The 13,899-nt window shown below is 44.9% G+C and overlaps 1 protein-coding gene across 1 annotated transcript in view; it reads left to right on the top strand.

Annotated features, from left to right (window-relative positions):
* The window catches only part of TNN (tenascin N), a gene marked incomplete at both ends in the record, with an annotated part of 48,148 nt that overhangs the window by 17,982 nt on the left and 16,267 nt on the right, over positions 1-13,899 (top strand). Inside the window, 7 exons of the mRNA XM_084251006.1 lie at positions 2,169-2,432; positions 3,169-3,432; positions 5,913-6,176; positions 7,268-7,531; positions 10,691-10,821; positions 11,822-11,954; positions 12,373-12,524. Of these exons, the coding sequence (XP_084107132.1) occupies positions 2,169-2,432; positions 3,169-3,432; positions 5,913-6,176; positions 7,268-7,531; positions 10,691-10,821; positions 11,822-11,954; positions 12,373-12,524 (1,472 nt within the window). The remainder of the gene's footprint in view (positions 1-2,168; positions 2,433-3,168; positions 3,433-5,912; positions 6,177-7,267; positions 7,532-10,690; positions 10,822-11,821; positions 11,955-12,372; positions 12,525-13,899) is intronic.

The raw sequence follows: 13,899 nt of genomic DNA, 5'->3' as shown, positions 1-13,899 counted from the left end.
GCTGCCTTCCTCATACAGACATGGCAGAGAGAGTAAACTCTGGGTACTTATGACATTCATGCCACCATGGGGGACCCACCCTGCAGACCTCACCTAAACCTAATTACATCCCAATAGTCCCACCTCCAAATGCCGTCAAACTGGGGGTGAGGGCTTCAGCACATGAATTTGGTTGGGGGACACATTTAGTGCATAACAAATGTTCATTACAAATTGTCCCTTGAAGCACTTTATGGTACACACCCTCTTTGGTCCCATGGGGCCTAATCTCTTCCATGGCAAAGAGAAGAAGTTGGCATTAAGAATGGTGAGATCTAGATTTGTTTAAGTCAAGGTCAGTAAGCTTTCTGTGAAGGGCCAGATAGGAAATCACTTTGGTTTTTGCTGCTACTCAACTCTGCCTTTGCAGTGAAGCAACAGTCACAGGCAATGTATCTAAGTGAACTGGCATGACTTGACCCAGCAAAACTTCCTTGATGGAAATGGGCAGTAGGTCGGATTTGGCCCATGAACTGTAGATTGCCACCTCCTTGTTCATATAACACATGGCTTTCTGTTTACTAGGATTTTGAGTGTTGTGCAAAGAAAGAACACGTGGGCAGGTCTTCTTAAGATAGTGAAGATGGAATAGAGATGAATGCTCCCCTCTCCCAGGTGGGAGTGGTGTGAATAAGCATTCTAGTTTATAGGGAGCCTCTAGGGTGTGTATGTTGGACCATCAGACACAGAGCTAGACTCTGGGGGTACAAAGACACAAGATATAATTCATGCCTATACGGTGTTCACAGTCTTTTGGGTAGAGAATCAAGTGAAAAAGATAGAGTGCATTGAGTTATGTTCTAGAGCTCACAAATGTTCCCTTGGGGAACCTGCAAAAGGGTACCGACCATAGACTGAGATGGGGGAGGGGGTCAGGGCAGACTGTGCAAGGAGGTGGTATCTGAGCAAAGCCTGGGGGGCTAGCAGGGGCAGCAGCATATGCAAAGGTATAAAGTGCGGGGATAGGACAGCTTAGCTTTCTGTCCTATCTTAATATGTAATTACATCAATAATGTGATCTGAAGTGGGGATTATAGAGGACAGATATGGGGGAGTGATGGGAGAATGAAGGATGAGGCTGTGGCACTATAGCCAGCTCAGAGTTTCAGGACCTAAGCCTTTGTTCTTATATGTCAACCGTCTGTGGCATATTCTGAACTCTGCTCTTATGACACGTGATCTCCCATGGCTGCGTGTCCACCGATGTGGCCTGGCCACACTTAGCAAGTGATGGTGCATGGGTTTGAAGGGCAAATGCTCTCCCTGACGACTCAGCCTTTTGAAAGATGGTGATTTTTGAAACAGGATTATAAAGACATGCTAATCATATACCCGATTACTTGGATTTTTGGCTCCCTCAGGATCAGAAGGGAAAGTGGTATTTCATATCCCAAATGACATTAACAATAAAAAAATAGCTCATATCATGCATTTTGTATGCAAAATCTTGTTTTCTGTTTACCATAACCTAGGAAGTAGGTAATGATAGAGCCTTCTTTGCAGAGATGTGCTCAACTCTTAAATTACTCATTTTGTTTAAAATTAGCAACCAGGAAATGATGGGATCCAGATTCTAACTCATTTTAACCGGATAGGAACCCAGACAGTTTCTACAATATGCATTATTTTTTGTCAACACAGACCTCAAATACCATCAATTTAAAAGCCAAGGAACACCATTTTATATGGAAAGAACAGACAGCTTTTACTTCCAGGAACTTTTTCTTTCCAAAAAACATAGAAGAACTGAAACAGGGACTTTATTGAAGTGTAATTACTTTCACGTACAGGAATCAGGAACTGAAAAAGTATTATTGTATAAATCCAGGGTAGAGGAGAGATTGCATATAAAGACCAGTTCTTTTTTATCCAAAGGGAATTTTTGAGAAAAGTTTTCAGAGTTGAGACTTTATGTTGGCTTTGCCTGAAATATCTGCCTTTCTCATTAAATGTTATTGGCTTATTTTTGGTATTTCAGACCGCTTGCTTCATTACACATTAAGTTATCCCAATCATTGGCACATAACAGACTCTGAAATTTGTTGAGGTCATCATTTTAGTTCTCTGTGTGCTGGCCTTCCAGGCACCAGAGAGCTGGCAAATGCTACCCTTTTTCATCTCTCTTAAAGAAATCGACAGCCCGACCAACCTGGTGACCGAACGGGTGACAGAGAACACAGCCACTGTCTCCTGGGACCCAGTGCAGGCCGTCATCGACAAGTACATGGTGCGCTACACCTCTGCTGATGGAGACACCAGGGAGGTTCCCGTGAAGAAGGAGCAGACCAGCACCATCCTGACGGGCCTGAGGCCGGGTGTGGAGTACACTGTCCATGTGTGGGCCGAGAAGGGGGACCGGGAGAGCAAGAAGGCTGACACCAAGGCCCCCACAGGTAAAAAGAGAGATGGGGCCTCCTTGGTGGCTCAGCGGTTGAGCGCTGGGTTGCGAGGCAGCCCGCAGTCTCTGTGGCGCCGGTTCGTTCCCCGGCCACTGGCGAGGGGCCCACAAAAAAAAAAAAAAAAGAGAGAGAGAGAGAGATGGTTAATTCGAATTGAGTTTTGAGTGTGTGGAATTAAGTGTGCCTGATACCAAAAGATGTGACTTGATTAAGACTTTTTGCAATTTGAAATCTTAAAGATCATAGACTAGCTGTAAGCTCCATCCCTGTAAACTACTCCCTCACGGAGATGAGCTCCTCATGAAACCACTAGAAGGGAGAAGGAAAGCCACACATGAGACATATTTTTAGCAGACTCAGCAAAGACATTTATAGATTCTGGTCATTGCAATGTTTGTAATTGCTCATGAAGCAGCCCTTGATAAAGTGATCAATTATGTACTCTGAATAACATGGCAGCATTTAACTGATTATTTTGATGTGCCATAATGTTGTTAAGAAGACATCACTTTTAACACATTTTAAGAACCTAAAAGCCAAGATTATAATGAATAGTGCTTTGAAACTGAGAACCAGGGGTTACTAATTCCCTCAAATCATTCCAGAAACTCAGGAGGGTATACCACGGCCTTGTGCTGAGAGCTCTGGAAGATGACAATCTTGCTGCTGGGGTGCTGGGTACTTCTTGTATGACTTCAAACCTTAGGTTTTCCCAAACACTTTCTTAAAGACATTGACAGCCCGAAAAATCTGGTGACCAATCGGGTGACAGAGAACATGGCCACCGTCTCCTGGGACCCGGTGCGGGCTGTCATCGACAGGTATATCGTGCGCTACACCTCTGCTGATGGAGACACCAGGGAGGTCCCCGTGGGGAAGGAGCAGACCAGCACTGTCCTGACAGGCTTGAAGCCGGGCGTGGAGTACACGGTCCATGTGTGGGCTGAGAAGGGGGACCGGGAGAGCAAGAAGGCTGACACCAAGGCCCCCACAGGTAAGGAGCATACATTGTCACTGTGTCACTGCTAAGTTCATAGTCTGTCTAGTGTGATTTTTCTTCTCTGATCTTGGCAGAAAAAGAGGTTTAATGGAAAGGCAGGTTGGTATCCTTGCATCCTTCATTTAGTGGTTCCTCTTAGAATGCATAGCTTGTCTGTGGTCTCCAAACTTTGATCTTTAAAGATAGATAGCATTGCTCATCGTATTTTTGTGCTAAATGCTGAACCTTATAAACTTGAAGAAAGCAGAATGGCTGTCATGCTGAGGAAGTCCGACTTGTAGGTTAGAACCCAAAACCAACATTTTCCCCCTCCTCATCTATTTAAACCCTTTCTGTGGAACTTGCTTTTGTTACTGTCCTTTGGGTTAATGTTTTATTAGCAAAAAAACAACAAATAGCTTGTCACTTTTAGTCTCCCCAAATGTGCCATTTGAGTAATTAAAATGTCCATGCTCAGGTAACAGTGCATCATTTATTTATTTATTTTTTAAAAGATTTATTTATTTATGCATACAAGAACTGAGGTGTAGGCCAGAGGTGCAGGGGCTGAGAGGATTCACCAGAGAGAGTGGGGAGCAGAACAGGCAGATCTACTGAAATACACTGCTGAGGGAAGCAGCAGGCGAGTCAGGAGAGGTCTGCTGCACCATGTGGGTGGCTCCCTGTCCTGCTGGAGATTGAACTCTTGCGTCAGTGGCTTGCCATAGCTTGATAAAACTGTCTTTAACCCCTGCACCACCAGGGAGGCCCAACAGTGCATCATTTAAAGCTTCTCTTCTCCAGCATAGGAAGGGGGCTGCTGAGCTTCACTTGTGTTTTCCTTCTTGTACTTCAAGCACTGTCCTCCCAGCATGCTCCCTGAAGTTTCTGACGATTTATGTTTGGCACAGCTGGGAGGATTGAAGTGAAGGGTTAGGGGATGAAAGGGTCAGAGATCTGCAGTGGGGAGAGGTAAGTGGACTTGAAAGTTCTTGCTTGGCTAACAGTCATGGCTGGCTTGGGCCTGTGTGGGGCCGGACAACTTAAAGCTAACATTTCCTCCCCTGGACATGTTTGTGGGTTCTTCAGAGACCTCATCTGTCTTTTTCCACTTGGATCTCCCACTGTTACGATCCTGTGGGGAAATGCATCTCCTGCTGGTCTCCTAGTCCCCTCCTTCTGTCCTCATACCTGGGGAGTTCAGCCCAGTGTTTTGTGTACTGTAGGATGTTACCAGTAATCCTGGCCTCCACTTATTTGATGCCATTAGCCTACCTACCCCACAATGGATTGTGACAATCAGAAATATTTCCAGTTTTTGGTAGTTGTCCCTGATTTGAGAATCACTGTTCTCCTGGTCCCCCACCTCCAGGTATACACAATGATCTCTATAAAGGATCCCATTGAAACTGCTTGCTTGAGGTTTGGGTCCCACCTGTGGGACTACACCCCCCAATGAAATCCACAAGTAAGTCCCACTCCTTTGGACTCTCCACTCTCTTTAATAGTCTGCAAGGGCCACAACACTGTTGGGTGGGGACTCTCCAGTTGGAAGCAGATAGGGGTCACAGCCTAAACCAAGATAAGTATAGTCCTCTTTTCACATGCCAGTACGTGTATGTGATCGGACCTCGGAGCCAAGACTTAAGGAAAATGACTTCTGCGATGAACTCTTTGGAATATGTGTTTGGAAAGAAATGTCATTATTTTCTTGGTGAATATGATTTTGAGTACCATCTCTGTGTATGGTATGGAGAAGCACAATCTTTTACATTCATAAAATATCAGCAAGCAGATATTAATTATAGATTATGGCCACTGGATATCTCCCCTGTGCCAGGACCTGCATAGGGACATATTATTAACTCATGTAATACTCACAGCACCGTTGCAGAATATACATTAATCTCTCCCTGTATGCTTCCCCCCCCCTCCTTTTTTTAATTGCTGTTATGGAGGAAATTGAGGCAGAGACTTGTTTGCTCTTGATATACTTTGAATTCTGGAGTGAATATTCTGTGGCTCTAGAACTGTAAACACTGTAACACTTGAACATTTTCAAAGTCCTTTTCCACATGACATTTTTGTCTTGGTTTTCAGAACTACCCAGAGAGATATGCACAATAGCTATTAACGATAGCTATTTTAAAAATGTGAAAAAGTGACTTGCCAAACGTCACAAAACAAGTTGGTAATTTATGAAATTAGATGCATGCTTGGAACATTAGTACTCAAAGGAAACTTTGGATGGGCTGATCCAAATCCGAACCCCAGATTTACAGATGAAGAAGTGAGGTCCAGCCAGAGGCAGCTGAGCTGTCCAGTGTTGCTTCCTGGAGCACCTAAAGAGTCCAACTGTGGAAACAAGGTCTAAGCCCATAAAAAATCCTGAAACTGACCTGAGATCGGGAAGTAACAGGAAACTGCCTCACCCTGAGTAACAGCACCCAGGATCTCACTCTGCTAATGTTGTTTATTGACCTCTTTCCTTTCAGACATTGACAGCCCGAAAAACCTGGTGACCAATCGGGTGACAGAGAACACGGCCACCATCTCCTGGGACCCGGTGCGGGCTGTCATTGACAGGTACATGGTGCGCTACACCTCTGCTGATGGAGACACCAGGGAGGTGCCCGTGGGGAAGGAGCAGACCAGCACTGTCCTGACGGGCCTGAAGCCGGGTGTGGAGTACACGGTCCATGTGTGGGCCTTGAAGGGCGACCGGGAGAGCAAGAAGGCTGACACAAAGGCCCCCACAGGTAACAGTTTCTGGTTCTGTGAGAATGTAATACATTAACTGTCATGCTAAGCCTCTGGCTGGTCAAGTTTTGTTTTCCTGCACTGACATTGGAAGTAGCAAAGAATCATGTAAAGTCAGGATACTGTCCCTGATAGTAGACTGTACACACATCCCTCTCTTCCCTTTAACTGGTTTTGTTATCAGTCATGTTCATTTGGGGGTGTACAAGGTGATATTTTGCCATGATTGGATGGTCATGTTCAAGTGCATGAATCTTTTGTGGATGGTATGGAGGGTCTCCAGTTGAATTTGTGAGTGGGAAAATCAAAATCAAATGCTGTCACATTAATTATAGTAATTTGAAAATTTAACTTTGAAAAAGTAGACTTTACATTTGGCAAAGCAAGTAGGCATATGTGGTTTGCTTTATGATAAACGAGTCATACGGTAGTATTGATTTTGAGAATAAGGATAACTTTTATGTTATATTCTTATTGTAAAAGAAAGAAATGTATGACCGTATTTCTGTACAAGTGATTTAATCAGCAAACCATCACAAGTGAATCTCTGATATGCTGGAAAATATTAAAGCCAGGTCTTTAATATATTTTGAGCACTTTCCATGGGGAATAGGACTCAGGTCTTTAATAATATGTTTTCCTACTGCAAGTTGAATAGGACTCAGACCTTCTCCTTTAGGAGCTTACCTTGGCATCTGACTTAGAATCTTCTTCAATAAAATGGAAGGTGTTTATTGGCATGACACTGGAAACAAAATTATTAACTGTTTGTGACCTTATACATCTCCCAGTGTCATGTCCTGTGCTTGGTAGGAGTCTGAGATATACTTATTAAATGAATAAACAGATTTGTTTTGCTAAAATATTGGTAAAGGCAATAGTGTAGATTTTCAAATATAGCAGGTTTTCTGGTTTTCAGTGCTTTCTTTTGGAGTATCCAAAGTCTGTCTGGGGAGAGAAGGCATGTCCATGAAGCAGTGGACATATGAGGTGGAAAGATGGCAAAGCATCAAATGTTCTCCCCCAGGCAAAATGGTGCAAATTTCTGACCTCTGTGGCCTATTGTACATATTGACTTTTTTCCTTTCAGACATTGACAGCCCCCAAAACCTCGTGACCAACCGGGTAACAGAGAACACGGCCACTGTCTCCTGGGACCCGGTGCAGGCCATCGTCGACAGGTACATGGTGCGCTACACCTCTGCTGACGGAGACACCAGGGAGGTTCCCGTGGGGAAGGAGCAGACCAGCACTGTCCTGACAGACCTGAGGCCAGGCATGGAGTACACGGTCTATGTGTGGGCCGAGAAGGGGGTCCAGAAGAGCAAGAAGGCCGACACCAAGGCCCTGACAGGTACTGTGAGAGACCAGAACAAGGAGCCCCTTTCCACTGTCAGGATTCTCCCCTCCACAGCAACAGGGAAGGTTGCTCTGAAGACGTTTTTGCCTTCTGAGATAATAACTTGACATGAAAGTTCAGATTAAGAGAAAGGAGAGTAGAGAAGGCTGTGAAGTGAAAGTGAAGCTGGGTGACCTTTCACAGTGCTTGTGTAAAAGGTGGCCTCACTTACCATGTCTGCCACACAGCCCTTCAATTGCAGATTCTAGAAACTGTTTGGGTCTCAGCTTCAGGTTTGAGAGGAGAGAGGCAAGGAGACACTTCTTTTTCTATCTTCCAGATTGAGGGCCTTGATGGGACAGCTTTCTCCCCTCACTGTCGCTGCAGGTGGTCTCCAGAGAGGCCTGGGCTGCTTGTGTTTTACACACATGATGAAACTTCAGGCTTTGCGTCATGGCCTCTAGGCTGTGGCGGGACCTGAGAAACACTGTGTCCCCTGGGGGTGCCTGGGCCTAGTTAGAGAGTTTGGGCAAGGCCTGGCATCCCCTCTGTGATTGAGTACACTATGTAAGGACACTGGAGCTAGATGTGTCTTGAATTTATTTATTATTTTTGTTAGTTACAATTAGGAATATTTAATTGAAAAGGTAAATGTGTGCTTATAGAAGTGATACAAAGGTCTGTAGAAAGAGCTCTGTCCCACTATCCAAGGGTGCTCTCAAGAGTTATCTGTTGTCTTCCTCCTATCTCCCTTTCCTACTCTTTCCTTCTCTACTTCATGCTCCCTCTCTCCTCCCTCCTTCCTCTGTCCCTCTCCCCCTTGCTTTTGCTCTTGTTCCTTCCTTCTTCTTTGCTTCCCTTTCCCCATTTTTAAAAATAATTATATTATCATCTCTCTACTTCATAGACATGTGAAAGTTAACTAAGCCATCTGAGCCCATAACCAGGGGTTGGTTGGACAGTCAAGTAAATGACAGAAGCCACCTTAAGATTTTTAAATCATTATGATTTTGCAAGCAGGGAATTCAATTTTTCCATGTGATGGGTAGAATTAAATCCATAGCAGATGTTACATTTTATGAAGTCAAACCAAGCTGATATTACAGAAACTCAAAATTTGTCAAAACATCCTAATTCAAAACAACAGCTGTCTGATTTCTATTAAAATAGTACAATTCCGGGCCTCCCCAGTGGCGCAGCGGTTGAGCGCTGGGTTGCTAAGCTGCCCGCAGCCTCTGCAGCACCGGTTCAATCCCCAGCCGCCAGGCGAGGGTCCCACATGGCACGCAGACCTCTCCTGCCGCCCGCTGCTCCCCTCAGCAGTGTGTTTTGTCAGTCTGCCTGTTCTGCTCTCTGCTCTGGCTCTGGTGAATTCTCTCACCCTCCCGTGCTTCTGATTGTACCCAGTGCTTATATAAATAAATAAATAAATCTTAAAAAAAAGGCTTAAAAATGTATAAAAAAATAAAATAAAATAGTACAATTCCATTCTCAGCTGAAATGCTACTGGATAGAAGATAGGCTGGAGACATCTTTTGGGGGAGCTTCTAAATTAAAGTCACCTTCTATGAGTTTTTTCAAAATGGAAATTTCCATTCAGATCTTATTTGGTTAAAAAAAATGAGCTATATGACCAATTATTATGGTGTTGACTAGAACTTCTGCTGAGTTTTAGCTTTCTGGTTTACAACTACACATGCCTGTACGTTCCTCTGGTGTTTGAGTGTGAAAGGGCACAGATATCAGAAGAAAAGCTCTGTCAGTTGTCTATATCTCTTCCCATTCTTCTCTCCCCTTCCTTCCTCTCCCTTCCCCTGCCTCTCCTCCCCTCCCTTCCTCTTTAGGTTCTCCCCTCTCTACCTATTCTTTCTGTACCAGGTATACATCTAAGCTTTGAACATCTAAGGCCATACTCTTAGAATTTTGTATTTCTTTACCAATTTGATTTCTTTTTTTTTTTAATATTTAAAAGGCAGGTTTATTAGGGAAAGGGACAGAAGAGTAAAAGACACTTGCATAGACACAAGGGACAGGTTTGCTAAGAAAGGCCTGCATGGTTGCAGACAGGCAGCCTTGAGGAGAGTTGCCTCCACTGAGGGAGGTCAGCAAAGAGAAGTCCTGGTATGGTACAGGTCACAGGCAGGCAGGAAGCTGCTGCCCTGTAGAGGGAGAGAGTTGGTGAAAAGAAACACCTGCATCATCACAGGTGGGCAGAGGGATTGCTGCCCAATTTTATTTCTTTCATAAGCCCCCATTCTGATTTTGGTCCAAAATTTCAGTAAATTTAAGGTCATGCTCTTTCCCAAGAGCTGTATGTAAAGTTTTGGGTAGTTCCCAATTCCAGTGGGTTGGGGGTCCACTCAAAGATGTTTGGGTCATCTTTCCAGATAGGTGTTTGCTGTGTTTCCTACGCATTGTCCTTTCGCACCTGTGCGCCTCATCCTCTCACACTATCCCTTAGATTACATCTGCTCCTCTAGATTTCTCATTTACCCACCATCCTCCAAAGTTTTCAGGGCAAGTAGAGTCTAGGTTTGCTCCTCTGGACCCATTCAACTCCCTGTTCCTTGATCTTATGGTCCTCATTTGTTTTATGTTTCTGGAATCTAGTCACTAAGGCCCAGTGACGAGAAACAGTACCTGCTACCTGCTTGGTGGGGAGGAAAAGAAATGGGAAATGAAGGGAGAAAATATGATGTAACACCTCAAAAATCATTTCATCCCAGCTGTACCTTAGTAATAATAATTACCTAACTTTTTTTCAGTTCTGCTGATTTTTAAAAATTTTTAAATTTATATCTTTTACGTCATTGTGTATCCCCCATTAAATTCCCACCACCAATTCACCCATGCACCATCACCATCATCCCTTGTGCTCTTTCTTCTCTCGCCTGTTTTGATCCCTTTTCCTTCCCTTCCCTCACAGAATGTCTCTGATTTATGGTTGCCTGCTAATTTTGTTTTGTTTTATTATTATTACTATTATTGCATTTTCCCCCCTTATCCTTTATTTGGTTCCCCTATATTCCTCCTATATGTGAAACCATCCAATATTTTAATTTTTCCTTCTGGCTTATTTCACTGAGCAGGTTCCCTTCTAGCTCCATCCATGTTGCTGTGAATGGCATGAGTTTATCTTTTTTGATTGTTGATTACCTATCTTTTTGTATGCAGATATCGACCCTCCCAAAAACCTTCGTCCATCTGCTACAACGCAGTCTGGCGGGGTCCTGACCTGGACACCACCTGCTGCTCAGATTGATGGCTACATTCTGACCTACCAGCTCCCAGATGGCATGACTAAGGTATTGCATCCTCATTGTTTTTCCTTTTGCTGCGCATGGCCAGCCTCATGTGAAGCTACTGACTTGGGCCAACTAACCTGAATGCTGGGCTCACAACAGCCGGCTGATCAGTGAGCCGATCCTTGTTGACCACCTGTTGCATGATAGGCACAGTGCTAACCATAGTCATCTGTGAACACTGTGCATGTGGTCTCATTTCTAGGGCTATGCCCCCTGCCTGCTCTAGCTGACCACTGAGTATTTGCTAGCCATACATGTTCCCATATTACCTTATTTATTGCTTGTCTTCCCCAATAAATGTTAGTTCCAAGAGGACAGGGCATTTAGTCTGGTTTGTTTGTCATTGTGTTCCTAATAGAACACTGCATGATTGGTGCCCAAGAAATATTCATTGAAAGAATTGATTAACCCTATTTCAAAGGCTCCCACCAGGAATCTGAAGGCCAGCAAGTTTTCATAACTTAGTCCAATGGAAAATGATTATTCTCTCACCTTGGCAAGGAATAGAGAGGGAGGAAAGAAAAAAGGAAGGGCACATTGATTTATTCATGATTTCAATTAATGCATTTGACAGATTTCATAGGAAAGTTTACTTTATGTTTGTAGAAGAAGTAAGATTCAGAAGGAAGCTTATTGAAAACCCAATTATCCTCCACTTTATAGAAATGATGGCTGGTTTCATCTCCCCCGTTAACTTCTCAGCCGGTTGCTGCCAGCGGTAGCTATGGCAGTACCCTAGTTTGTACCAAGCAGAGAGCTGATGTGTGCTCCCCTCGGCACTACTCTATGCCTGCTTTGTACTGGTGCTCCCTGCAGCACGGAATCTTCAGAGAAGCGGCTGAGACCCTCCATGACTCTGGACTGCCACTGGGCCCTCAAAGAAACAAAACAGTGTACTTTCAGAGAACGTCCATCATCAGCACTGGAGAATGCTGTTCTCACCCAGGGGCTGGGGTGAGAAACGGAGTAACTGACTGCCTGCTGTCTCTTTTGTTGGCAGGAGGTACGGCTCGGATCAGGGGACCAGAGGTTTGAGTTGCAAGGCCTTAAGCAGGGCATCGCCTACCCTGTCTCCTTGGTTGCCTTTAAGGGTGATCGCCAGAGCAGGAGTGTGTCTACCAGGCTTTCCACAGGTAACGTGACCTCCTGCACCCTGAGTGAGAATGTAGTGGAGGATGAGCATTTGGCGGGGGGCGGGGGGGGGTGGCGCAGGAAAAGTGTCCAAAGAAGAGCGAGTGGCTACATAGTTATGGATTTCTCAATACATGGGGAAATGAGGTTAAGGATTTAAAAGAAATACTTTCCGGGGTAGAGAGATGAAAGCAGGGAGAGAAATGGAGCATTATTTGGGGGGAGATGGGTTGGAGGAGCAAGTGATGTGAATTTGACTTAGCAAAGGAAATAAAGTGGGAGTTAAAAAGTTGGCAAAAGCAAAGTAGTTGGAGGTTATAGTTTCTCCACAAATAAATCATCTTAAAATTGAGGACAAGCCCCGCTCCTTTTCTCCCTTACCCTTCTCCTCACGAAGCTGCCCCTCTGCTTGACTCCCAGTCAGTGTCCGTTTTCCACACCCTTCGGACTGCAGCCAAGTCCAGCAGAACAGCAACGTCGCCAGTGGTCTGTACACCATCTACCTGCATGGCGATGCCAGCCGCCCCATGGAGGTGTACTGTGACATGGACACGGACGGAGGTGGCTGGATTGTGAGTCACCCAGAGCCCTGGGGACCTTGGTTCTCAACCTAGGCAGCGTGATTGCTTCTTTATCCATGGGGAGAGGAGCTGGCTGGATTTGCAACTGTTTTTAGAGCTCATACCTCTGTAGGGATGGAGCCTGAGGTGCTTAACACCAGCAGATCTGGCTAAATTAAAGCTGGTGACTGTGAAGGCTTCTGGGATTCTCATCCTCATTTTACTTTCTTAAAAACACTCTCATAAACATGACCCTCACACGAAAGCTTGAGAGTGAGAGAAGCTATCATTCCTATTTTATAGATAGGGAAATTGAGACTGGCAGAGAGAAGTGCCTTGGGCGTTAAGGGTAAAGCCTCCCAGCTCATGGACCTATCTGGTGGATCATCTCAGGCCAGCTAAGATGGAAACGAAATGTATGGCCTCTTTAGGGGCTCAGTTCTCTGAAGTAGCGCCCATTGGGTAGATCTTACATCTTGGCTCCTCAGTGCAGAAGCAAGCCCTTAAGTTATTTTGATTTGAAAGGGCTAAACCCCAAGAGAGGGAAACTCGGATGATGTTCTGATGCCTCCTCTTCTGTGAGGAGTTTTGATTCTCTTGGCCTTTTGTCTGCTTAAACCACATGTTTGCTTCTTTGATTGCATCAGTGTGATCCAATTATATGATGAGCTGCCTTTGAGGGTTGCCTTCTGATCCTCTCATCTCCCTCCACCCCCTTCTCTGGGCCTGAATGGATAGAGGCTCTCCCTTCCCCAGAACAGCATGCGCAGCCTTACCTGCCGTGCACAGGCAGCTCACCGTGGGGAAAAAGCTTGAAGTCACGGTGCTCAAACAATATCCACTTAGACATTTGCTCAGGGGCCCAGGGAGCCAAAGACACTTGAGCAGCCATGGATAAAACAATGCCATCTGATAAGCAGCAATGGAGAAAACTTATTATCCACACAGCTTCATCTGATGGCTGAAAGGCAGTGATTGGGTTGGGTGAGGGAAATCCCCGGTTGATTTATAAAAATAATGGAAGTCTGATTTATAAAAATATGGAGCAGAATGTAACAAGGGAGATCTACCCAAGCAGACCCCTAGGACCAGACCTGCTGCTTTTTATCAGCACCATTGTCATTCTACACATTCTGTCCCTAAGGCTTGCAGCCAGTTAGTTTCCTGCCTTTGTGTCTGTAATTGACCATTGGCAGGATGTTTGTCCTTTTGGAAAGCTTCCCAGAGAGAAGGAGACATTTGCCTAGAGCAGCCTTCAAAAGGAGACCTGCCAGTCTCCCTGCCCGGGAATATCCTTCATTCAGTTCACAAACATTTACCTTTATGCCTACTGTGAGCCAAGCACTGTTGTACATACTCACAAGCCAGCAGTGAACCAAACTTGCCT

The sequence above is a fragment of the Talpa europaea genome, assembly GCF_964194135.1.
Source record: "Talpa europaea genome assembly, chromosome: 12".
NCBI lineage: Eukaryota > Metazoa > Chordata > Mammalia > Eulipotyphla > Talpidae > Talpa > Talpa europaea.
This window is presented reverse-complemented; position numbering and strand designations above follow the sequence as displayed.